Source organism: Daucus carota, chromosome 5, assembly GCF_001625215.2.
Source record: "Daucus carota subsp. sativus chromosome 5, DH1 v3.0, whole genome shotgun sequence".
NCBI classification, from domain to species: domain Eukaryota; kingdom Viridiplantae; phylum Streptophyta; class Magnoliopsida; order Apiales; family Apiaceae; genus Daucus; species Daucus carota.
Genome location: NC_030385.2, coordinates 29,172,408 through 29,197,469, shown reverse-complemented (window position 1 = coordinate 29,197,469; position 25,062 = coordinate 29,172,408). Strand labels below are relative to the sequence as shown.

Genomic DNA, 25,062 nt, shown 5'->3' with positions numbered 1-25,062 from the left:
AGGGGCAATGGCCGCCTGTGAGCAAGAGCAACAACTGAAAATAAACTCGGAGACAAACACCGCCTAGGGCTTTACTTTCCCGCCTTGCTCATTTACATAAATTTCGCCCAATTCTAGGGTTTGTTTGTTTGATTAACAATGGTGTCCCCAAAAGAGTTGCTCTCTGAAATTGAATCGTCTCTCCTAGGCCCTAATCCTCCTTCTCCTACTCAGAAGATTCAGCTCATTCACGCTCTTCGTCGCTCTCGCTCCTCTCTCCAATCTCTCCTCAAATTTCCGGTATTATCCCCCCCCCTCTCTCTCTCTCTCTCTCCCTCCCTCTCCCCTCTCTCTGTCTGTCTGTACTCGTCCCTTTCCTAGTTCATACAAGTTAAACCTCAATTGATAAATAATTTTATTAGATTTATACTTATCCCGGTCCCAAGATGATAGAGACATTGCATTTTCAACCTCGATAAGTTAACAAAATTGACATTATTAATTTATAGAGATTTTACTGTTTTTGTATGTGCACAAATGTATATGTATAGTGTACTTGAATAAGTATGGCAGACGGCCGTACTCTCTAGTTATGTGTTACACACACATACGCATTTGTATGTGTAGTGTACTGCTTGATAAAATTTGTGTGCTCTACCTATGTGTATTATACACTTGAGAAACTATGCTAATATTCTCTATCTAATAATTATGTATTCGTGGTGTACTGCTTGATAAATTACGGTGACTAAAATTGAAGATTTTTTTTTCATATTGATATCTAGGCTCCCAAGGTGTCAGATCGAGTTCAAGTAGAGTCCCGAGAAGTCAGGCTACCGGACTCTGGCCCAATTTCTCTAGATGAACAGGATGTTCAGATTGTAAGTTTAATTGTCAAATCGTTTATGTTCTGGATTACAGTGTGGTATCTGATATTGTATTAATATTTACGATTTATGGCATGTGATACTATTTTTGTAAATAGCAGCTGGTTCATCTAATATTTAGACCTAGTTTGGAGCCTATGCCTTACTAATGCTTCATCTTCCAGTATGATTTATTATAAACACACCTGGGGATTTTTTTTTATATATTCGTATATTTGTTTCTTGCAAGGGAATACTCTACTCTGAGTTAATTTATGTTCCTTTTCTTAGCCTTGTATAGCCATGAACGGGACAAGTAGCATCCTTAAGAAATGAAAAGGAGGTACATAGTAAGTGGAGTAGAGCTTAATATTCATGTGTAGATATATTCATTGTAGGACTGATACTTCTCATCATACTGCAGCCTATCTGTTGAACATGGACCAGGAAGCTAATTGGAATTTTTTCAGATTTATTAGATTTAGCTAGCATCTCGACTTTGGTTGTTTTTCCAATGTTTTGTTATCTAGCTTTTATCTACTAGATACTTGACTGTCTTGCTGTTTGATTAATACCTTAATTTACGTAAATTCTCAGCCTTACAAAGTTGCAATACTCTAATTGTTATATATATCATAATATATTTCATTTTAATGGAACTGTAGGCTCTCAAATTGAGTGATGATCTCCATCTTAATGAGATAGACTGCGTCCAACTGCTTGTTTCTGCAAATCAAGAAGTTAGTATTACTCTATTTCTTATAAATCATTAACCCTAATATATCATGTTATTGCTCCTAAACCTTTTTTTTGCTGTTTTTCATTATCATTATTCAGTGGGGCTTCTTGGGCCGAGAGCCTTTAGATATTTTGCGCCTTACAGCAGGGATATGGTACACAGGGAGAAGAGATTTACTAACAGCACTATACTCACTTTTGAGGGTATTGATTATTATCTCCACTGTCTTTCGAAATTAAAAATTGTGCATGTTTTGGTGTAAATATTAGCATTCATCTAGTTACTCGTATCATCATTTTCTAATGTCAGCTTGTCCATGTTTCATTAAATTGCAGGCTGTTGTGCTTGATCCTGGGCTTGACGATGATCTTATCTCAGACGTTCAGAAATACTTAGAAGATCTTTTAAATTCTGGCCTTCGACAACGTTTATTATCTCTCATTAAGGTAAACATACTTATTATGCTATCAATTATCAGTGTATTTCTGTATGAGGGTACTTTTACATGCAGTAATTATTATTTTGTGGTGATAGTTTGCTTTGAGTATTGATTTCAAAGAAGTCGGGTTTTCCAGGAATATTATTCTGCTTACGACGTCTTTAGAAAATTAGATTCTGAAGTTCTGCACCTGTTATGTGGTGGATTGCCTTTTAAAACTGCAACTTTTGTCTCAATGATTTTATTATTGTTCTCCCATTCGTTACCAGTATAACTTTTAATATCCCATTTGATGTATATCTACCCCACCTGTGATTAGGCACAACACTTAGTATCAAGGAATATATAATTTGTATCAAGTAAGATATGATTTTTTCTTCCATTTTCGTCATTGGCAATTGATTATTGACCAAGTAGTCAATCACTTAGCTGAGACTGTTTCTGTGCACACCTGATTGATAAAAATGCATTCTCCTGTAACATAGTTAGGATTTCTTCATGCTTTATTATAGGAACTGAATCGAGAAGAACCAGCTGGTTTGGGTGGCCCTAACTCAGAGCCCTATGTTATTGATTCAAGAGGTGCTCTTGTGGAAAGGCGAGCTGTTGTTTGCAGGGAAAGGCTCCTCCTTGGCCATTGTCTTATATTATCTGTTCTGGTTGTCCGGGCAAGTAAGATACAGATTATCATTCCTTTGTGTTTGATTTACTATACTTTTACTAGTTAGGCACATGATCGAAGTCCTCTGTCTCACGTTAAATACTTGTCAAGACTCAAGTCCTACAGATAATCTATAAAATTCTAAAAAAGCCAAATCAATAGTGAGATTTGAGAACATATATGAAAGGTGCATGAACCTAAACACTTTAATGTTCCCTTTGAAGGAATGATGTTGCTGATATAGCACAAAGTCGATACAAGGTGCAAGAGAACTTTCTGATGTTCAAATTTCTCTTTTCACACAATGTTGGTTTATCCTGTAATTCGACTACTGTGTTGATGATATAATTAGGGTTCGTATCAGAAATATTGATATTCTTCATTAGGAATCAGATTGTACAGTCCAAGTCTTACTTGGGTATGCCAAAATCCAGATTATCAAAAATTATTATTTTCAAGGATTCTTTATTATGGTAACTTAAATTTGGCACATTGAGTTCCTTCAAAGTTATTTAAATTAGGGAAAATGTTTACAATTGTGAGTCCTTATACCACATTAGATATAGTAATATCTGGTGGACTCGTGGTCTGAATAGTTGTTGCCATTAAATCAGGCTATATGTTGTGCCTGTCTTGTACCATTGACCCCTCAGATTCTGTAAGGGTAAAGTTAGGAACTTGTACTTGAGGTTCTCGTTTACATTTTTGCAAAGCACTATTGCAGAAGAACTTCATGCGAATATTTCAGTTCATTCTCTCGTATTGTTGTAAGTAATCTAATGGCAGGTTGGCTACTTCTGCCAGGTTCAAAAGATATAAAGGAGTTGCTTGCTGTTTTGAAAGATACGGCAGCAGAGCTTAATGGTAGCAATGATGTATTGAAGTATCAGGTCCTAATTTCATTTTGTTTATAAAATTCTGATGGTTTCTATAGGTTGTTAAATAAATGGATTTTATTGAACATTGACTAAGATATAACTGGATGGATGAACTATACAAGTGTTTGATGCGAAAGTATCTTGCATATAATGTTTCTAGTCAAGTGTTTATCACAATGATTATTTAAGATAAAGTAGTTAGCAGAAACACGTCAACCTCTTGTAATTCTAAAATATGTTCTTTCTGGTAAATCTGTATCTTTTTCGGTTAGGTTAGTTTTGATTAATGCTAATATGTGCATATCTTTGCAGATTACGTATAGCATTCTATTTTCTCTAATTATTGCTTTCATATCGGATGCTTTAAGTGGGAGTCCCGATAAATCCTCTCTCCTGTCTAGTGATGCTTCTTTTAGGCATGAATGTCAGGAAAATGTAAGATGATAAGGTTAACCTTTTTTAAAGAGATTTCCGTGTTTGTAGGATTTTCCTTTTTCTTTAGCTAAGAACTTGTTTGTCCATTATTTTTTGTTAGTTATTTATTGTCGGAAATGATCCAAGTGTGGAGGGCTTCATTGGTTCTGTTAGACTTGCCTGGACCGTACATTTGATGACAACACAAGATGTAAATGATTCGAGGGACACAATATCAAGTGCTTCTAGTGATATGAAAGATATTTGTTCCTGCTTGGAAACCATCTTTACGAGTAATGTTTTCCAGTTTCTCTTAGACAAGGTTCTCCGAACTGCAGCTTATCAGGTTTGTATATGATATATTCTTCTCATTTAGAAGAAAAGCACATCGTGCTTTGAAGTTTCCATAACTACTGCAAAAATCTTTGGCTAAAATATTATACGAGTATTCTGAAATTTAATGTACAGAGATGAACAATACTTTACACTAAAGTTTTAATTTAAAGTTCTTAAACATTTTGGCTTATGATATATTCTTATTTCAGTCATACTAGCTAATTGCCTAGTGCTATTACATTTCACTTTCTAGATTGTCTGCATTATGTTTTTTATTGCTGTTGTTTATGTATTGCTTCTCACTTCATTGGTTATTAGATATTTTGTTTGCTTTTCAATTAGTTTTTGTAGTTTATAAACATTCTAGTTGATGTATACTTTATTTAGACATACCTATTGCCTGAATGCTATTAGTTCTCAGTTCTCACTTTTCGGATTGTCTGCATTCTGTACATTTCTCATTCCTCAGTTTAAAATGCTATTTATTTATATCTTCTCAAGTCCTTTATTTAACATTTTGTTGTAATTTCAAATATTTCTTGTATTCTGTTTTTATATAGAATTGAAATTAGTGAATAATGAAATTAATAAACAGAAATTTTTTGGATTGTCTTCTACTCGTGCACCTTCATTTTGGGCTACAATTTCTCTTAATCTGCGGCTATGTACAATTGTTAAGGAGGAAGGTCGAGTAGTTTGTAGGTAGCCACCCCTCATGCTTAAGCCAACCAACAAAACATACCCCGTGCTTCCTGCTCTTTGATCGCGGGAAGGGTATGATGTACACAGACCTTGCCTTCATTTTAGGAATCACTAATGCTTTTATGATATTTAATTAGATTTAATATGGTTTCTAAGATTGTTTTGTTGTGTTGCTGTAGTATAAAAATTGATGTTTTGCTCATTATGTAGAACGACGACGAGGATATGGTCTACATGTACAATGCTTATCTACATAAGTTGATATCATGCTTCCTTTCACATCCACTTGCTAGGGACAAGGTCAGTTAATTCATTCTGTTCGTGTGTTGCAGACTCTTACATATATAATGCTTTTCTGCAGAAGTTGATAATATGTTATCCACACACATTTACGTGCTAAGGATACAAGCAGTTGTAATATTCTTATGTCCTGTGAACTATTGCCGCATGCACTTATAGATCAATAAAAAACCCACACCCTGTCACCCACACCTATAGTAGGTTGTGCCTGGTGTAACCACAAAGTTGTAGGGGTGATTTACTACTCTTGTAAGCGTATTTATTTTTACGTTATTCGTGATAAGATGCAAACCATTATTTCCTATCCTAGGCACTATGCTTAGGTACATGTTGAATATTCATTTTCCCCATTAAATATTGTTGTAAATTTTGGTGCTCTTGATTTATGTCTAAAAGCACATTCGGAATATGTTACTTGTTCATTATTTACCTAGCTTACAACCTTGGGGTACTTGCTTTTGTGCATAGATAACATATTTTGCATGTACAAGTATGTATGCATATATGTAGGAGGTCTTTTATAGCTAAGCTAATGTAAGTGTGATTGCGTCTAGCAAATATATGATCAATATTTATCTCAAACACCTTATTATTGATTAATCTAAGAGACAACATATACAGTGTTGAAACTAGGGGGTGCAATTTCTGGTTACGGGTCGGGTTAGCTGAGTTTTATTTTTGGGTTGAGCCTAATTCAAACTGAAGACTAGATGGGTCAGAATCTTAAACCTAAACACGACCCGCTAGATATGTGTCTGAACAATATGACCCTAAATTGCCCGTAGTACAGACATGTGTAAAGTCCAAACTGTTAGCACTAAAAACACAATCATCAAGCTAATTCCGTCTTTATATTCCACATATATGTATGCACACATACGTACAAATCAGGAGTTTTTGATGGGACTAAAGTCTAAACAAAGTAAAAGTAGCGTATTCAAAGAATTGAAATTAGGAGTGTTAATAGTATATGTAATCTGAATTATGAGCATGCATGCATAGAATATGACCAATATGTATATAGCTACGGTTCTGCATCAAAACAGTCAATTTGATTTGTGGTTAAACTAATCAAATTGATTTTCTCAAGAAATATTGTGTTATTTTCAACAAAATTCGAGAACAACTATATAACGACGTGGGAGGAGAGAGAAAGGGAAAAAGTGGCAGTGGGTTAAGTTTGTTGGGTGATGAAGTGAAATGAAATATACATTTGTTGTATTATTTATGTAGTTTGTCTGTTCTATTATTACTGGACTTAAAATAGTATTACTAGACTCGTACTCGGCTGTTAACAATGTATTTAGTGAGTCATATGTGTATATATAGGTAGGCTGTGTTAGTCCTACTCAGGTATGAAGTGTCGGACACGAAACATATCTGAGTGCTGGACTCTAAAACTTAAAAAATTTGGGACACAGATATTCTCCTATTCCGGGAAACTGGCACGGGGACACATCATAATATATTAATAAGCAAGCATTGTAAATAGATACCTTAACAAAAACTGTCGATTAAACTTCATATTTTAAAGAACTTTGCAACTTGGGGATCTTCTTTGCATGTTTCTTATTTATGCTTTGTTCTTCCTCGTCTGTTTTTTGGGCTTGCATTGTAAATTAAGCTCATATGTGGTTGTTAAGTTGGTTGGTCAAAGTGTCCGCATATTAGTCAAAGGATTCGGCACGGAGTAAGTGTCATGTCTGAGTGCCTGGCACGGGTAAGGCGACTTGAACAGAAAATTTGGAGGAACATTGTAGGTAGTTATGTGTACGTAGTTCAAGGAAATCATGTATCCCAAAATCGGGTTATTTTGGGTTGACCAAAACTTGACCTAAACTTTAAAATCCTTGACCCTAATTCATATTTTTTCGGGTTAAATTCATGTAGGGTTGTCGGGCTGGGTCGGATCTTGTAGCCCCTAGTACAAATTTTCAGAATGCCTTTACTTATGGTGGATGGTGTTCTCCTATGCATGGAAGGGGATGGTAGTAAATAATCCTAAGCTGCTATACCATAATGCATTGGAGTATTACGTTGTAGGGTAGTTTATAGCTGATTTAAATTTTCACTGTCAATAGGTTAGCTTTTTCTGAAATCTGACTTCACCGTATTTTTCTTCATCTCCCAATGATCAATTTGCATACCATATGTGCTATATTTTGATGTGATTTAGATTTTTTTTATTTTACTAAGTAGTTTTTATTTTAAGAAGGTTTGTATTGGAGTAGGACCCTATGTATTATATATATATATATATATATGATAGTGTTTTCTTCTCCTTTATTTCTTTTAAACAGGTAAAAGAAATAAAGGATAAAGCCATGGCTGAGTTGAGTCCTTACAGAGTGTCTGGATCAACTGCTCATGTGCATGATGTTAGCATGCAAGGTCAACAAGCTGCTGAAGCAGCTCCTCAACCATATATCTCTCTCCTGGAGTTTGTGAGTGAAATCTATCAGGTTAGTATATGCTGGAATCATAAATTAAAATGTCTTAGTGGCCGAGTTTGTTGCACATGTGTTACTAGATTACTTAATTCCTGTCAGCTTGGGAACATCATGTACCATTTGTATGATGAATGATGTGAAAAATATCTCTTATTAATGACAATATATGTAAACTGTAATCGAAATGTTGTTATATGCGTTCGTATAGGGTTTAAAAGATTACAGTAATGGTCTGATGGAGATGTATTGCTTTTATGTTGATCTGTAATTGGTACTTCTGTACTGGTTACACTGGTTAAGTTACTTGGGTTGAATAACATCACTTTTTGCAGACAAGAGTAAGGCCAGAGTCATATAAGTAATTTGTATAGAAATGCAGCTACTTTGCAATAGTGTAATGTTTTTTTTTTCCCATTTGAGATCTGCATCCTTTTCTTCTTCTTCTTCTTCTTCCTACAGAAGGAACCTGAGCTGTTGTCTGGAAATGATGTTCTATGGACATTTGTAAATTTTGCTGGAGAGGATCATAATAACTTCCAAACACTTGTGGCATTCTTGAAATTGCTGAGTACCTTGGTACGTAATTCTTCTAATCAGTTGCAGTCCCACTGGGTTGGATCATATCAATCAACATTTGAAATTACATTCTAACAGGCGTCTACTGAGGAGGGCGCTTCAAAGGTTTTTGATTTACTTCAAAGCAAAACTTTCCGCTCTGTTGGATGGAGCACGTTGTTTGATTGTATATCAATATATGAGGATAAGTTCAAACAGTCTCTTCAAAGTGCTGGAGCAATATTGCCTGAGTTCCAGGAGGGGGATGCAAAAGCACTTGTTGCATATCTGAGTGTTCTTCAAAAGGTACTAAGCCCCCCCCCCCCCCCCCCCCCCCCCTCTCCTCTCTTCTTGATTTTGAGTTTTGTGATCAGAACATTCTAAAATGTTGGCGTCGTCGTTTTGAACTCTGTATCTTCTATGCCAAAGTGTGCTTTGCATAAGTTTCGTGTGTATACTTTGCTCAAACTGAAGAACAACACAGTTTTATCAAAAGCTTTGTGAACTATGTTAGTTAAAGTACTTTTTAGTTTTTGACAATAAAATAAGTTTTCTTGTATTTTTTCCTCTGTGCAAGTTGTTTTGTTGTTATCTGTCAACCAACATTTTTGATTTTCCCTTCATTATTCTTTGCATGTCCTTTCTGGTAGATCGTTTTTTCTCTTTAGGTTTGGGATGGATCTGTTTTCTGTTAGTCACCCTTTTTGTTATGTTTTATATACAAACCTCAATATTAAATAGAGAGTTCCTTTGCTTCTTTCTTGTATCTAAAGGATGCATCCTGTAAGCTAGTCAAAAAATGTTAATGCAGCTTTTATGACAAATATTGTTTACCTTCTGAGCAGTACTTTCATATGTTAATGTTTTATGAATTCTGCAATAATCTAGGCACTGACCTTGTAACATAATCTTATGAAATCTAGTGTTTTTATTGGTTGTAGGTTATTGAGAACGGGAATCCCATTGAAAGAAAGAACTGGTTTCCTGACATTGAGCCACTCTTTAAACTGCTTAGTTATGAAAACGTGCCTCCCTATTTGAAGGTAAGTTAAATTTGCTTCTGCTTTTGGCTATGAATACTACCTCGTTATCATTTTTACCTATTTGGTATTAGAGTTTTTAGCATCTCAGGCTGTTCACTTGTCATTAATATATTTCCCCTGTACTTTAGGGTGCTTTTCGTAATGCTATATCTACTTTCATTCAAGTTTCTCCAAATATAAAAGGGACCATTTGGAATTTTCTCGAGCAATATGATCTGCCAGTTGTTGTGGGACCTAATGTTGGGAATAATTCACAACCATTTACCACACAGGTTAGTTTTGTATCTTTTGTCTTCTTTTCTCTGTTCCCGAAATTGTGTTGTATACCTCAGATTTTGCTTGTTGATTGATTTGTGTGGAAGTTGGGTGATACATAGTATACTTTTGTTTTTTTTCCGCCAGGCACGGAATTGCAATAATTATGCATTAATTTGGGCACTGTTTGTGTGTAGTTAATGCATCCGGTGTATGTTAGTGTATATTAGTTGATGCTTTCTAGTACTGCTAGATTTTTTTCTGAAATTGTACACTATGCTTTGGCAGGTGTATGACATGAGATTTGAATTAAATGAAATAGAAGCCAGGAGAGAACAGTACCCTTCGACAATATCATTCCTGAACCTTTTAAATGCGCTTACTGCTGAAGAAAGGGACGTAGGGGATAGAGGACGAAGGCATGTCTCCATATGATGATATATTTTTTTTTAAATTTTTAGTTTTAGTTTTTTCTTCCATTATGCATGCCTGTTCTTCTCACTGTTCTTCATGGCTCTGTTGCACAGATTCATTGGTATATTCAGATTTGTATATGATCATGTTTTTGGCCCATTTCCTCAAAGAGCCTATGCTGATGCTTCTGAAAAATGGCAATTGGCTATTTCTTGTCTTCAGCATTTCCGAATGTGAGTTCATAATTTCATTTCTGTTATCCTCATTTCCCTACTATTTGTATATGTTCATATTGATCTGTTGAAGAAAAATGTATTTTTGTTCAGGATCCTGAAAATGTACGATACAACAGATGAAGACATAGACAGTGGTGCTGATCAATCATCAGGGTCACAATCAACCCCACTTCAGATGCAAATCCCTATCATTGAGTTGTTAAAAGTATTTTGTTTTGCCTTTTCATAACTTACTAACAAATGCTATAATTATTTTCAACCATTTTTCTGCTACTATCTATGTATTGAGCATAAACATGCTAGAGAGTATTAGTAATTTTTTTCCATCTTACTGATGCCTCAAAAGAAATTACTCAATAGACTTTTTTAACTGAGCTATCCTTGAACATTACCTAGGGATAAGTGTAATGACATGATTGAACACAGCCATACTGTTCACTCGACCTAATCTTCATATGGACTGTCATATCTTTTAATTGTTTAATGTATGGCATTAAATGAGCAAACTGCAGTAGTCAATATGGTCTGAAAATTTTCCTGCAATCTATGGTGGTTAAATAAATGTAAAAAGTGGTTTTTCTTGTCAAATTTTAATTACTTTTATATTAAGAAGTGGTATATTTAAATTGCATTGATTTTATGTTATATCATCTATATATGTGGGTCCTATTTTCTTTTGAGATATGGCAATTTCACCTTCTAGGTCTAGTGAGTGGGCAGGCTTTCTTTATTTAATGGTACAAAGAAATTATGTTTTCCTCTGCTCTGCCTAAACAGTGATAATGGTTATCTTTTCCAATTAGGTCTTAATTTTATGACCAGCACGTATTGCCATAGGTTCAATGATGTTATTAACTACCATTTTGCAGGATTTTATGAGTGGAAAAACCATATTCAGGAATATCATGGGCATTCTTTTGCCCGGAGTGAATTCCATCATTACACAGCGTTCAACCAAAACTTATGGCCTACTTTTAGAGAAGGCTGTGCTGTTGTCCTTGGAAATTTTAATACTGGTTTTGGAGAAGGATTTGATTGTTTCTGACTATTGGCGCCCTCTGTACCAGGTACTGTTTCTATGTCTTGACATTGTACTGTACCTCCCTATATTGCGGCCAGATTTATTTAGAACTTCTATAACACACTTAATGAACTTCTTTAAGTAAATTTATTGTTTTGGTCACCCTTTTGGCTATATGGATACGAGGCGTTCATAATTGTTTAATCACAGGTATATCAGATCTTAATTTTTAATCTTATGTTTGAATAAATAAATTGCTGATGCATGTATCTTCTTATTATTTGGAACGAAAGAGATTATAATTGGTATTACATTATATGAAGGCATGAAGCTAAGCATTAAGAAAACAACTGATGAGTATTTGTAAAGAATATTTCTGTATCCAATAATTTCTCTTATTAGTCATATTACAGCAATGTCTTGCCTTGAATAAATTATAGTAATATATTAAAACAATACAGAGTATTATTAGTGATTTTAATTTGGTAAGATTGTATATTAGTGTCTTGTCTGTCGTGTGATTGGTCAAGATTGTTTATGAGAATCTTGTCTGTTGTGTGATTGGTCCTGCCTGTACATGCACTCGCACAAAATCCTGGGAGGGGGTCAATTCAGGAATATTTTTGTGCTTCTCCTGGCGGTGCATTTGAGATATGATCATGTTAGCCCGCCCTAACTATTATGGTAGAGAAGCATTGCTATGCTTCCAAATGTTCAATATTGGTTCATTTGATTACTCCTGCATACTTCCAAAAGCTTATTCTTGACCAAGTAATTCTCCAAATGTCTTAGTGGATGCATATAGGAAGATGTTGCCAAGCTCTTTGGTTGCCTTGAAATGTAAATTGACAGTCTTGTAGAAAAGGAAATGTCACCACAGAATTTAAGGCAGACGGGGTTAGGCAAATCTTCATATGCTTGGCTGATGACCTATAATGTTTGAATATCGTGTATGTAAATTTTGTGCCTATGTTTGTGGCTATTACATAGCACTTCTTCATATTCTTCCTTCATCATGCAGCCTTTGGATGTCATACTTGCTCAAGACCATAATCAAATTTTAGCTATACTGGAATATGTCAGATATGATTTTCGACCGGAGATTCAACAATGCTCTATCAAGATTATGAGTATCTTAAGGCATCCTCTATCTCTCATCTTGCTATATAATTAGCTGATAATGTATGTGTTTTCTTGCATTAAAAAGATCTTATGATGACCATGTAATGTCTTCAATTCCGTCATTGTGCTTTTGACAGTAATCGCATGGTAGGCCTTGTGCCATTGCTATTAAAAAATAACGCAGCAAACTCTTTGGTTGAAGACTATGCTGCTTGTCTAGAACTAAGATCTGAAGAATGCCAAGTCGTAGAAAACAGCAGTGATGACCCCGGCGTTCTCATCATGCAGGTTATTGAAAACATTTTTTAAACTCGTCTTTTTTTTTTTTTTTCGTGGTCTGTTAAGGACATTAAACTCTAGGTACTGACATGTTTATTTCAGCTTCTTATTGAAAACGTTTCTCGTCCAGCCCCAAATGTTACACATTTGTTGCTCAAGTTTGATCTTGATACCTCAATTGAAAGAACAATTTTGCAACCCAAGTTCCATTACAGGTAGTACATGTTAAAGACTATCTTTGTGATCTTGATTCTTGTGTGTGTATTTGGATGTTGACATGTATGTATGCCATGTCATACTCAGCTGCTTGAAGGTTATTCTCGATATTTTGGAAAAGCTTTCTAAACCCGATGTCAATTCTTTGCTTCACGAATTTGGTTTTCAGGTATAAACTCCTACCTATCAAAAGCGTTAAACCTCGCCTTCCTTATCTTAATCATTAGTTTCTTTTGGGCAGCTTCTATATGAATTATGCTCGGATACCCTAACATGTGGCCCTACTATGGATCTTTTGAGTAAAAAGAAGTATCAGTTCTTTGTAAAAGTAAGTCAACTTATGACGTTATGAACTCTTGAGTCGTACATGCTGCTATTTGTTTGCTGATATTCACAGTTGCTTTTAGTTGTTAATATCATTACCTTGTTATTACAGCACTTAGATACAGTGGGTGTTGAACCACTTCCAAAGAGGAATAGCAGCCAAGCTTTTCGTATTAGCTCCCTCCATCTGGTTAGTTTTTCTTTTTAATTTATGAAAATTAACAAACCCATTATTCCTTCTGGTTTGCAGTCCTATGTCACTGTGTCTTTGTAGCATTAGATTTTTATGGTTTGTTCAAACTTTACTTAACTCTTTTTTCTGCCTTTTCTCAGAGGGCTTGGTTGTTGAAGCTTCTAGCTATAGGACTGCATGCTGGGGATATGACAAATACCAACTATCGTGAAACATGTCAAAGCATTCTTGCTCACTTGTTCGGGCAACAGTCAACTGAATATAATCTTGATCATAGTATTTCCCCATCTGTTACTCGTAATCACCCTGAAGGTGTTGGAAATAGAGTAGTCGCCAGGAGTAAGGTAATGTTACTCATTATTGATCGTATGTTGCTTATATGAATATTATTCCTTTGTGGACACTGAAATTGCTTTAAATTCACAACCCAGTTTGACGAAAAATACTTCTTAATAAAAAATAACTGCTTATAAGTCCAGGACTCTTATATTAATGGGAATACTCATCAGTATTGATCTAATTGTTTCATGTACTTTTTTGTTTGTTTCTATGTAGGTGTTGGAATTGCTTGAGATTGTTCAGTTTAGATCTCCTGATACTACTGTAAAGTACTCACAAGCACTATCCAATATGAAATATGGCTATATTGTAAGCTTTAAAATTCCTGTTAAAAAAGCTGATTCTATAATTTACTTTTTACCTTTTGTATATGATATAATATGTTTTGTAGGCTGAAGATGTACTTGGAAGTCCTGCAGCTTCCGAAAAGGGTGGTGTCTATTACTATTCAGAGCGTGGTGATCGTTTGATTGATCTGGCTGCATTACGTGACCAACTATGGCAGGTAGAATATGTTGCTCTACGTATCAGCAGTGATTGAGCACTTTCTTTTCTTATATATTAACTAATTGAACACACACACACACACATGATCCTTTGACAAGGCTTGACCCTCAACCTTTCTTTAAGGGGTTAAGGATTTAAAAAGGGATAAGGGTATTACCACCGGGGCAACAACCCTTTAAGATTTAGAGATATTTCACTTTTGATTCTTTTGAATGTAGTAGAAGTTATTTCTGAAATTTCTCTATATGCTGTTTGTTCATGTTGCTTTCTTTCTTTGTATTGTTTTTAGAAATGCAAATTTGATACCCCCCAAATGAGCTCATATGGTAGTGAAATTGAGATCATAGAAGTCAGAGATACTGTTCAGCAGCTCTTGCGATGGGCATGGAAGTACAATAAGAACCTTGAAGAACAAGCTGCACAGCTACATATGTTAAATGGCTGGTCCCAACTTGTCGAGGTTGCTCTAGATAATTTGTCCGTCTTTCTGATATTAATTACTCGTATTATTTGCTTTTTAAGTTTTTTCAAGCCCGGTAATTCAGTAATTGTATATTGGACTCCGTTAATGTGATTTGTATTGTACACTCTGCCTTGAAATTGATTTTTTTGTTTTGATCATAGGTATCCGCATCCAGACGAATATCATTTCTTGAAGCTCGCTCTGAAATAATGTTCCAGTATGGCATCTTAACTTTTCGCTACGAATTTTCTCATTTATCCGACAATAAAGTAATACATCTCCTATTTTATAGGTTGCTTGATGCTTCATTGACTGCTTCTGGTTCTCGAGATTGTTCACTTAAGATGGCATTTATTTTGAGCCAGGTGAAGAACCTATATGCAAAACTACTATTACTATATTGCTTTAGAACTGTCCATTGATTTTATTGTAGTCTTACTTTCCATAAATGTATGAAGGTTGCACTGACATGCATGGCAAAACTGCGTGATGAAAGGTTTCAAAGCCCCGGGCCCTTATCCACTGATACTGTTTCATATCTTGATATTGTAACGCTTAAGCAATTATCGAATGGGGCTTGCCACTCTATCTTGTTCAAACTTATCATCGCAATTCTAAGGAATGAGTCATCAGAAGCATTAAGGAGACGGTACAGTTTGTTATGCAATAAACACTTTTATACTTTTGAAAACTAATGCAATTTCTAACCATGCTAAATATTCTGAATTCAGCCAGTATGCGCTATTACTTAGTTACTTCCAGTATTGTCAGCACATGCTAGATCCAGATGTTCCAACAACTGTGTTGCAAGGTTTACTAGTCAATGAGGAGGATAGTGAAGATGTTGATCTTCAGAAGGTATATTATCTGTGCTAGTTTTTAAATTATAATAGTCATTTGTACATATGTAGATGTTACAAATTAATCCGATCCCTGTTTTTCAGATCGACAAAGATCAGGCTGAATTAGCTCGGGCAAACTTTTCGATCTTGAAGAAAGAAGCTCAAGGCATCCTAGATATGGTATGTGCATTTTGAGTTTTGAGGTCTTTAGATAATTTTTTTTTCATCAGTTGCATTTCCATAAGTGCTATATAAGATCATGGTTGTCATGTTGGTAAGTCGAGTTGAGTTGACAGGTTCAGCTCATCAACTAGTGGACTAATCATAAGCTAGTTTATAAATAATAATAATAAAAGTGTAACATCAATTAATAATAATAAAAGTCTGCCATTAATTAATTTGTATTTCATATATTTGATTTCTCACATCAAAAGTTTAACATTCCCTCGTGCCTGTTTACATGGGCTTAAAATAATTATTTAGGGAAAGTCCAATGGTGCAATATATCTTGTTCAAAACCTATAATATAGAACAAAATTTAATATACCAGTCCAATGGTGTGCTAAACATTTTGCTTAAATAGCACAATGCTATAATTTGTGGTATATATTGAACAAAATATAGATGGAGATGTAATTGCAAATCATCAAAAAGTGGAAAAAAGGGAGGAAAACGGATAAATAAGGTAGTTGAAAGTGCGGGTACTTGAAAGTTAGTTAAATTTGAAACAAGATTTGGAACAATGCACCGCAGACATGGTGCTATACAGCACCAAAAATCACTTTTTGGTGCTGAATTAGCAATAGCTCCATTTATTTTAGTACAACCATTAGACTTGCTATTATGACTAGTGACTAAATGTGATAAGTTAAAAGTGTAAATGTTAAGTTAGGACTTGTTTGGATAATTATATATCATAGATGATTATAATTTATTTAATTATGTAGTAATAATAATAATATATTTGATATATTGTCCATTTGAATGATCATATAAACTTTTATCATTCAAAATCATGAAAATTAAAAATAAGTTGTTCAAAAGAGAGCTCCACAGGTTAGCTCAATTTGTAAGAGCAAGTGGCAGACCAAGGTTCGATTCCCTCGGGAGACGCTTGTCACGTTTGCCTTTAGTAGTTGATTCTGGATTTACCCGGCTATGGGTGGGGCCTGGGGGCAATCATAACCTGAGGTTTAAAACCCACATTAATGTGGGGTAGTTCCTCGTGCAAACAAGGTTCAAAAGAGTACCTCTTACCAACTTCTGTTTTTTTTTACTTTTTAAGTCTCTTTCTAACTAACTATGCAAACATTCATTTTTCAACATAAAAGTCAAAAATTACCTTAAACCATGGGGCTTAAAGTGTTCCCATACAGATTCTCGAACATCTCTCTTTTTTCTTTTTTGGTTTTTTGCTAGTATAACTTCATTTTATATGTTGTTCATAAATATAGTGGTAATTTCAAATATGTTCTTCTAACAAATTTTTCATCGAAATAATATTAGAAATCACTTTCACACTTACAAACTGAAATCAATTGAAATTATGAAATAAATATAATACAAATATAATACAATGTTTACAAATGCAATACTCTATGTCTAAATTTGACAATAAGTCATATTAAAATAAGTTAATTGGACATATTTATAAATTACATTTAGAATAGGACATAACATTAAACCAACTCATCAATTCAGGGACATATTATGTAAATTCTCCTTTTTCTTTTTGTTCCATTCCTTGTACATACATACATCTATGTATGCCGGATCTACTTATGTATGCACGTCCTAGAAACCAGTTAAACCAAAACTAAATAGAAACAAATGCTATAAAGAGAATGAGAAGGGTTGTGGAACCCGGGGCTGGGGCCTAATGGGCATGTCTGGAGCTAGGAGTGAGCATTTCTGTCCTCGTTTCTTTCAGGTTCGGGTTGAGTTGGACCTGTTGCTCACCCCTATCGGGAGCCTTGATGAGGCTTTCGTGGGCCCGGGGTGGATTGAGTGGGTCCCGGGCGTGATGTTATATGGGGGGGTGAGTGATGTTATCGGGGGATCTATTTGGGGTCTATTTAGTTTCTATTTGATCATTTGTTTATATATATTAGTCGTTTTCAATCTATACATCCATAAACATATTCATACAGACAACTAAACATATAATTTTTGATTTAGTGGAGAATAAAATTGAAAGGGGAAAAAATGAGATTAGTATGTCATGTAGGATGTCTAGTATTGTAGGAAATATATTCTTTTTACATTTTATTTAGTTTGAATAATTTTTTTATCAAGTTGACCCAACTAGTCAACAAGTTGACCGCCTAGTTGCCCAATTCGACCGACTTTTCAACAATTCACAAGTTGACCTCTCTAGTCGACCCTCTGAAAACACGCCATGACAACAATGGGTTAGGTAGGAAGCATAACAATATATATTCTCATCAACTTTTGGATTTTTGTTACGACCACTTCTAATTGATTGGCAATTGTGTAGGTGTCTTAAGATCAGTTTAATTGATGAAACTTTTTTTTTGGGTCTCATGTGGTTTGTTGTATTAAGTAAAGGAATATTCTATGCAGTAATATATCGGAAGTGCAGGATTGATGATGCTTAATTAATTAATTTATTTTAAATTTAAGAAACACCAGCCTTTGTGAATATTTTAGCTTAGTTATTTGTTCGTTGTTCCCATTTGTTTTTCTGACTCATACTGTATAACTTAGGTCACTAAAGATGCTACTCAAGCCAGTGAATCTGGAAAGACAATGGCACTCTACGTTTTAGATGCATTGGTTTGCATTGATCATGAGAAATTCTTCTTGAGCCAGCTCCAAAGCAGAGGCTTTTTGAGATCATGCCTCATGAGCATCAGTAATAGTTCTTATCAGGTTTGATTCTATTGATCTTGTGAGAAAAGTCAACATGCACATTCTGTGTTATAATTTGTGGTCGCATGAGTCATGAAATTTCAGTTTATTGTTACTTCTGAGTTTAAAATGTACTTGAAAGAAAGGTGTGAGTAATCAGTGTTAAGAGTTTTTATTTGTTGAATAGATCAGATTTGTCCAAAGTATCTTAATGTCTTATCTACATAGTGATAACACATATTACCATGTTCCCCTTAGCATTTTGTTGTTTCCTTTTCAGGATGGTGGGCATTCAATAGATCCACTGCAGAAACTGTATACTCTTGAGGCTGTACTTGCTTTATTGCTGAGAATAAGCCACCATTATGGGAAATCAGGGGCACAAGTTCTGTTTACCATGGGCGCAATGGAACATATTTCATCATGCAAGGCAATCAACTTGCAGCTGAAGGTATTTCTGCACCTATACAGTCATGCTACACAATCAAGGTAATATAACTTATATAACTTATTTTTAACTTTTAATCAGGGAAGTCTAAAGCGTGTTAATAATAAGTTTGGTGGAGACCAATCTGTTGTTGGTCACAAACGGATGGCCATCACTCCGTTGCTGAGGCTAGTGTTCTGCCTAACTTCAGTGGTGAATACATCTGAATTTTTTGAGGTTAGCATCCCCCACAGTATATTGATTCTTTGTTTTTCTTATGAATTTTGATGCATCCTCATTTGAATGGTTACAAGGCCTTTATAGGGCTGGATTGTTGATGGGATTTATTTATTTATTTATTTTGTGTGGGTGGGGAGCGGGGGGGTTAAAATGAGTTGGAAATTCCATGGGGGGATATGGTATGCGTTATACCTGATTAATTCTATTCCAACGCATTAATTTTCCCGAGCAAACACCAATGCATGGAAATAAGATTCATTTCGGTAAGTAGGTCCTCTGAAGTACATGAGGTTAATTTTATCCCACCACTATATGTGATCAGCATTTAGTAAATTTGTAGTGCTCAAGTCCATCTTGAAGTTCAGTACAATGAATCAAGGCACCTACTGTTGCCTTGGCAATAATTGCCATATACTGTAAATATTCTATGAAAAATTGAAAATCATGAAGAGTTGTCAGATGCACTTTCCCAGACAAATTTAATCTCATATTTGTGAAGGTTTGTTATTATTTTACGAGCTAAATTGAATGAATATATATTTAAAAAGGGGAACAGCTTAAACAAGATGATTTTGTAGCTATTTTTTTTTGTTTTGCCTTGTTTCCTGAGAGGATCAGTGCATCTTTCAATGTACTTTATCCCACTTGATTCTCATCACTCTAGTTTGTTTATAGGTGAAGAATAAGGTCGTTCGCGAGGTCATTGATTTTATAAGTCATCAGTTGCTCTTCGATCGAATTCTTCGTGAAGATGTTTCTCATGCTGATGAGCTAACAATGGAGCAGATGAATCTTGTTGTTGGTATACTAAGCAAGGTATAAGTCCACAAGTAGCTTACTGTTGTTGAAAATATGCAGTTGGCTTATTATTTGTGTTAATTTTACTGCTGTAGAAGAATCATATGATAAAATTTTATTTGATTACCTAATAAATGTTTATATAAGAAGGTATCTTGGTTGTAGTACCTTACCTATACCAGTTTCCACTTATGCCCCTCCATTTTCCCCTAGGCCCGTTTAGTTGCCCACCTGCGCTCTTACTGTATGCTAGTAAATTTTGTTATTCAATTTCTTTGTATGTACTGTTGGCTGACAGGTGTGGCCATATGAAGAGAGTGATGAGCATGGTATTGTTCAAGGCCTTTTTGGTATGATGCGTTCTCTGTTTGCACGCAATACAGAATTTCTTACATTAGGCAAATCATCTCTCTCTGTGGAGGTAAACTTCTGTGCCAGTTCGAATTTTCCACACACTGATTGAGTTTGACATTTTTATCTTATCTTCTATTCTGAAATGCTTTGGGTTTGAATTTGTAGAATGGATGGAAATCAGAACTGAACATGTTTCGCCTTTGCTTCAGCCTGAACTCTTATCTTTACTTTTTGGTCACAAGGAAATCCATTAGACTACAGGTATGTATATAATTTTGTTTGTTTTGAAACAATTCCCAAATGGTGCTTAAAAACTTCAAAGACACTTTTATATCAATTCCAACCACTATAGTGTGGCTTAACGAAGTAAATAGGGCTCTCCTCTTCTGTTTAGATGATCATATATATGTTTATATATTTGTCCACAAGTAATGACTCGGAAATTGGAAAGGAATGTTACTTCCTAAATACAATACTCATCTCGACTTTTAAGTGTAATTTATTATAGGTTTTTTTTCCAAAATAAATATTCGGATATGAATTATGATGTTAAGTCCCAATAAACACTGTAGGTGCATTGTGATCCTCCCTTCTGTTCAGATGATAATGTACAAGTTTACTTTTATTCAAAAGTAATGACCCAAAATTTGGAAAGGGCTTGGACCATAGACTTGCTAAACACATATTTCACCTCAAATCAAAATGTATTTTTTTCTAGGTGTTAGTCCAAAATATATATAGTAATAAATTTTATATATGGATGATCAGTATCAAGTATCAATGAAATTATAACTAAAGAATTAAATTTTTATTAACACGAGAGGATAAAGAAATACGGATTCTGAATGTAAAGCGTTGTTTGGAATTAATTACTAACTACAGCATCTGAACCAGGTGTCGGAGGGTTCAGTTAATTATTCAGCTCATGCTGAACAGCAACAACCAACATTGAGCTTACTCAGCTCATTTCTTGACTCTGTCACAAGTGCTCTTGAAAGAGCAGCTGAGGAAAAATATCTTTTGCTTAGCAAGGTGAGAGATTCTTCAGTTGTGCATTTTTCTGCAGCTTTAACTTATTACTTGACTCTATACCTTTACGAATTTCTAGATTCAGGACATCAATGAGTTATCAAGACAAGAAGTGGATGAAATCATTAATATGTATTCTTGTGGAGACTCTGATCCTCCGTCAGACAATATTCAGAAAAGGTAGCATTGTTAATCATTTTTCTGTTTACTGTGCTGTTATGTAATTATTGCTTTAAGCTATATGTCGCTTATTAATTATTGTACTGAAAGCTGTTATGTAACTATTGCTTTAAGCTATACGTCGCTTATTGAAATTTATTAGATACTGTTGTCTGTTGAACTAATCAGAGTAATGGTTTTCCAACTATGTTATATCTCAACTTACAATGGTGATCAGTGTTTTCAATCCTAGAGTAAAAATAATGAAATGTTCTGGACTGTTTAGAGTATAGAGAAATAATGACGGCCTACTCTACAATTCATGATCGTTTAGATTAGAGAGAAATAGTTAAATGTATTTTTTGTGTTTTGTTGCAAATCAGGCTCCCTCATAGCTATAAAAGAATAAATCCTATATGCGAGTATACAGTAATTATGAGACTGTACACTACTGCATAAACATGTAACTTAGCACCCTGTCCAAGTTGGTGCATATATTTCACGCATACGGCATACTTAGCTTGCTGACAAGTGAATTTAGTATTTTTTGAACTAAATTATTACTTGACACGTAATCTACTGATATTCATCATTGACGATCTTCACCTCTAATACGGTATCGATTAGTTTTATCTGGTGAACTTTATTAATGTCAGTGAGAGGCTTATTATCATAATACAACTTTATAGAATAGGCAAAGATTGGTTTATGCAAATCCTGCTAGCAATCTAGTCCGTAATATTCAAAGCATGATTAATACTATATGATTCCATAGTAAGCAGTAGTAGATCCCTGCCCCAACAATAAGAAACTAATCTTAATAATTGCAGGAATCTGTTAACGGATAATCGTTACCATATATATTATTATTTTTGATATTCCAACAGATAATGCTCACACTCATGTACAAGTACACTTATATAATTCTAGGACTACATATTCAGTGACTACTTCAATTTTTTTTTTTTGTGTGTGTGCCACATCATTCTTACTTCATATAATTCAGATTCAACCTCAAGTTACGTGAATTGCAATATTGAAGTCTCTAGCAGGACTATATATGAATAGATAAGCATAAGAGCATGGCCTCGGATGCATAAACTTGATTTCACTGAAGCATTATGGAATAACAACATGAAAGTAGGTTAGAGTCTAACCGTTAGTCCATTTGACATCTTTAAGAGGAGAACTGGACTTTACATTCATGCTACCAACATATCTTCAACTTGCTCCTCTTTGCGTATTGGAAGAACCAGACTCACTTTGTAAAGAAACATGTTATTTATTATCTACTTATTCGCTTCAAGGTTGGAGAGGATCATGTATGTATTATCCACAGTAACAGTATATGGAAGGAAGCATATAATATAAAATAACTGGAAAAAGCTATTGATCAAGAAAACCGTATCTTATTGCAAACCTGAACTTGTTTTTTGCTGGTTTTTATTATTGTATCTTTTTCAATTTTTGCTTTGTTTCATTTGAATCAGGCGGTATACTGCAATGGTCCAAATGTGCCAGATTGTTGGTTACAGAGACCAGCTTGTTACACTGTTACTGCTGCTTGCTGAGAATGTACTCAATATCATCCTTGTGCATTTCCAGGATGGGTATGCCCTTACTACTTGTTTTAGTTTTGATCTTACTTTTGATGCATGCGTGGCAGTTGTCCCTGACTTGTTGGTCACCTGTCTTCTTACAGATCTTCTACATATGATTCCAATCGAGCTACGAATGTATTAACATATGGTACAGAGTCTGACTCTGATGAGCCCTTGAGTGCTCTATGTACAAAGCTGATGCCAACGTTAGAAAGACTTGAATTGTTAACTGAGGTATGCTGTTCTCTTGCCTTTGGGTACAAGTATATTTTTACTCAATTGGCTGCTATTATGCAAACTTTAAATTTGCGGGGGTGATTATCTGGATATGGTATGAACTTGTCACTATTAATTTTGTAGCTCCTGTCTGTATGTAGACAGTTGAGCTACATGCTTACTTTAATTGTTTAGCTATCCAAGAAGACTTGCTGAACACTAGCTGGCCTAATCTTTGAATCATTCTTTATATATATTAATATATTTTTTTGATGATCATCTTATCTGGCATGCTGCAGAGGAAAACAGGTCATAGCCTCAAGGTATTCCAGAGACTGGTGAATTCACTGAAGGAAATGGCATGTCAGAAGTTATCTTTATAAGATAGAAGAAACAATTTTGAGCTACTGAATATCCACACATCATGTTTAGTTACATCCACAAAGTCAGATTTATGTGCCGCATTCGGTATAATACTTCTTATGATAGGATAGGCACTTAGGCAGTTGTAATTCTGTTATTGTATCTTTGTTGTAATTGATGTTTATGGGCTACTTTGTATAGGTGAAAAGACAATGAAATTGAAAGTTGGTGCACTGGTTTAATAGATGTAAAAATGTTAAGTTGAAAGTTTGTTTACTCTGATTTACTATTGAAATTTGAAAATGTCCGTTCAGAATTTGATGCTTGAAAGTTGAAACTGAGAATAAATAGACATTTTCAAATTGTTACCCTAATAAGCTGTGATCCTATATAATAAGCTTATTAGGGTAAGTTTAAGAAGGTTTCAAAAGTGATGTTATGTATAATGTATAATGTATATAGGATCACGCTTAAAAGAGAACTAATCGTTAAAATTGTCATCTATTCTGTCGATGTTATGTATAATGTATATAGGATCACGCTTAAAAGAAAACTAATCGTTAAAATTGTCATCTATTCTGCCAGCTGTCACTCTGTCAGTCATTTCTGTCATATGTACTGCCAATGTGCGCATATGATTCTGTTAGCCAAGTTAACGACGGTGATGTTTTTGATACCCAATAAAATTTGATTGAGCACTAATTTTTACTTTTCTACACTGGTCGAAGAAAATCCGCTAAACCCAAAGAGCGGCATGTTAGGCAGCTGATGATTGCCGCTGGATATGCATCCAACGGCTCAAAACCTATGTGTTACTTAACTGCTCCACAGCCATTAATGGCCGTGGACCGCTACCTATTATAACAAATTTTGAAATATGAAAAAGTTTTCAGGCAAACAATGGCAGTGAAGAATAGCATTGAACCAAAAACCATTTTTAATAATTTAAGATAAATTAGGTAATATTATAATATATATCTAAATAATATGTGTATGTGTAAATATAATTTGAATTTAATCAATTATAATTTTGATTATATATAATTTATAATACACATTTAGTAGGAGCCAAATGAAATAAAAGAACATATTTTCACAAAATTGAAAACGCAGTTCAAATAAATCTCTCACACGACCTTAATTAGTTCAAAATAAATCTCTTCCTCCCTCTCCTCCCTGTCTCTAACTCCCCTAACTCTTTCTCCTTTCCTCTCTATAAATCGCCTGAAATATACTCTTTTCAAAATTGCCGTCTTCATAAAATGATAATAAAAGATTCTTATGAAGAACTCTACAAATTTTTGCGACGCAACGATCAGCAAGATCAGTTCGTCAAATTATGACATTTGTGAAGTTAGGTGGACTCAATGATCTTGTTCAGACCTACCACTACAATCACGACGTGAAACTGATATGTTTATTATCAGCAAG

At 34.6% G+C, this 25,062-nt stretch overlaps 1 protein-coding gene across 1 annotated transcript; it reads left to right on the top strand.

Moving 5' to 3' along the window:
• Window positions 1-23,898, top strand: LOC108223095 (nuclear pore complex protein NUP205). Its single transcript, XM_064093283.1, has 45 exons — window positions 1-279; window positions 765-860; window positions 1,511-1,585; window positions 1,683-1,787; window positions 1,920-2,030; window positions 2,536-2,695; window positions 3,489-3,574; window positions 3,875-3,997; window positions 4,098-4,322; window positions 5,225-5,314; window positions 7,615-7,776; window positions 8,224-8,340; window positions 8,419-8,625; window positions 9,261-9,362; window positions 9,491-9,634; window positions 9,906-10,036; window positions 10,145-10,264; window positions 10,358-10,472; window positions 11,137-11,334; window positions 12,310-12,428; window positions 12,548-12,698; window positions 12,792-12,904; window positions 12,993-13,074; window positions 13,147-13,233; window positions 13,342-13,419; window positions 13,563-13,766; window positions 13,978-14,070; window positions 14,153-14,266; window positions 14,558-14,728; window positions 14,893-14,948; window positions 15,024-15,096; window positions 15,190-15,380; window positions 15,463-15,589; window positions 15,676-15,753; window positions 18,301-18,465; window positions 18,725-18,895; window positions 18,974-19,108; window positions 19,787-19,927; window positions 20,208-20,330; window positions 20,429-20,524; window positions 21,158-21,295; window positions 21,372-21,472; window positions 22,942-23,061; window positions 23,154-23,286; window positions 23,568-23,898. Exons 1-45 carry the CDS (start codon window positions 139-141, stop codon window positions 23,649-23,651), a joined length of 5,652 nt encoding a protein of 1,883 aa, XP_063949353.1. The 5' UTR covers window positions 1-138; the 3' UTR covers window positions 23,652-23,898.
• Window positions 23,899-25,062: the final 1,164 nt, after the last annotated feature.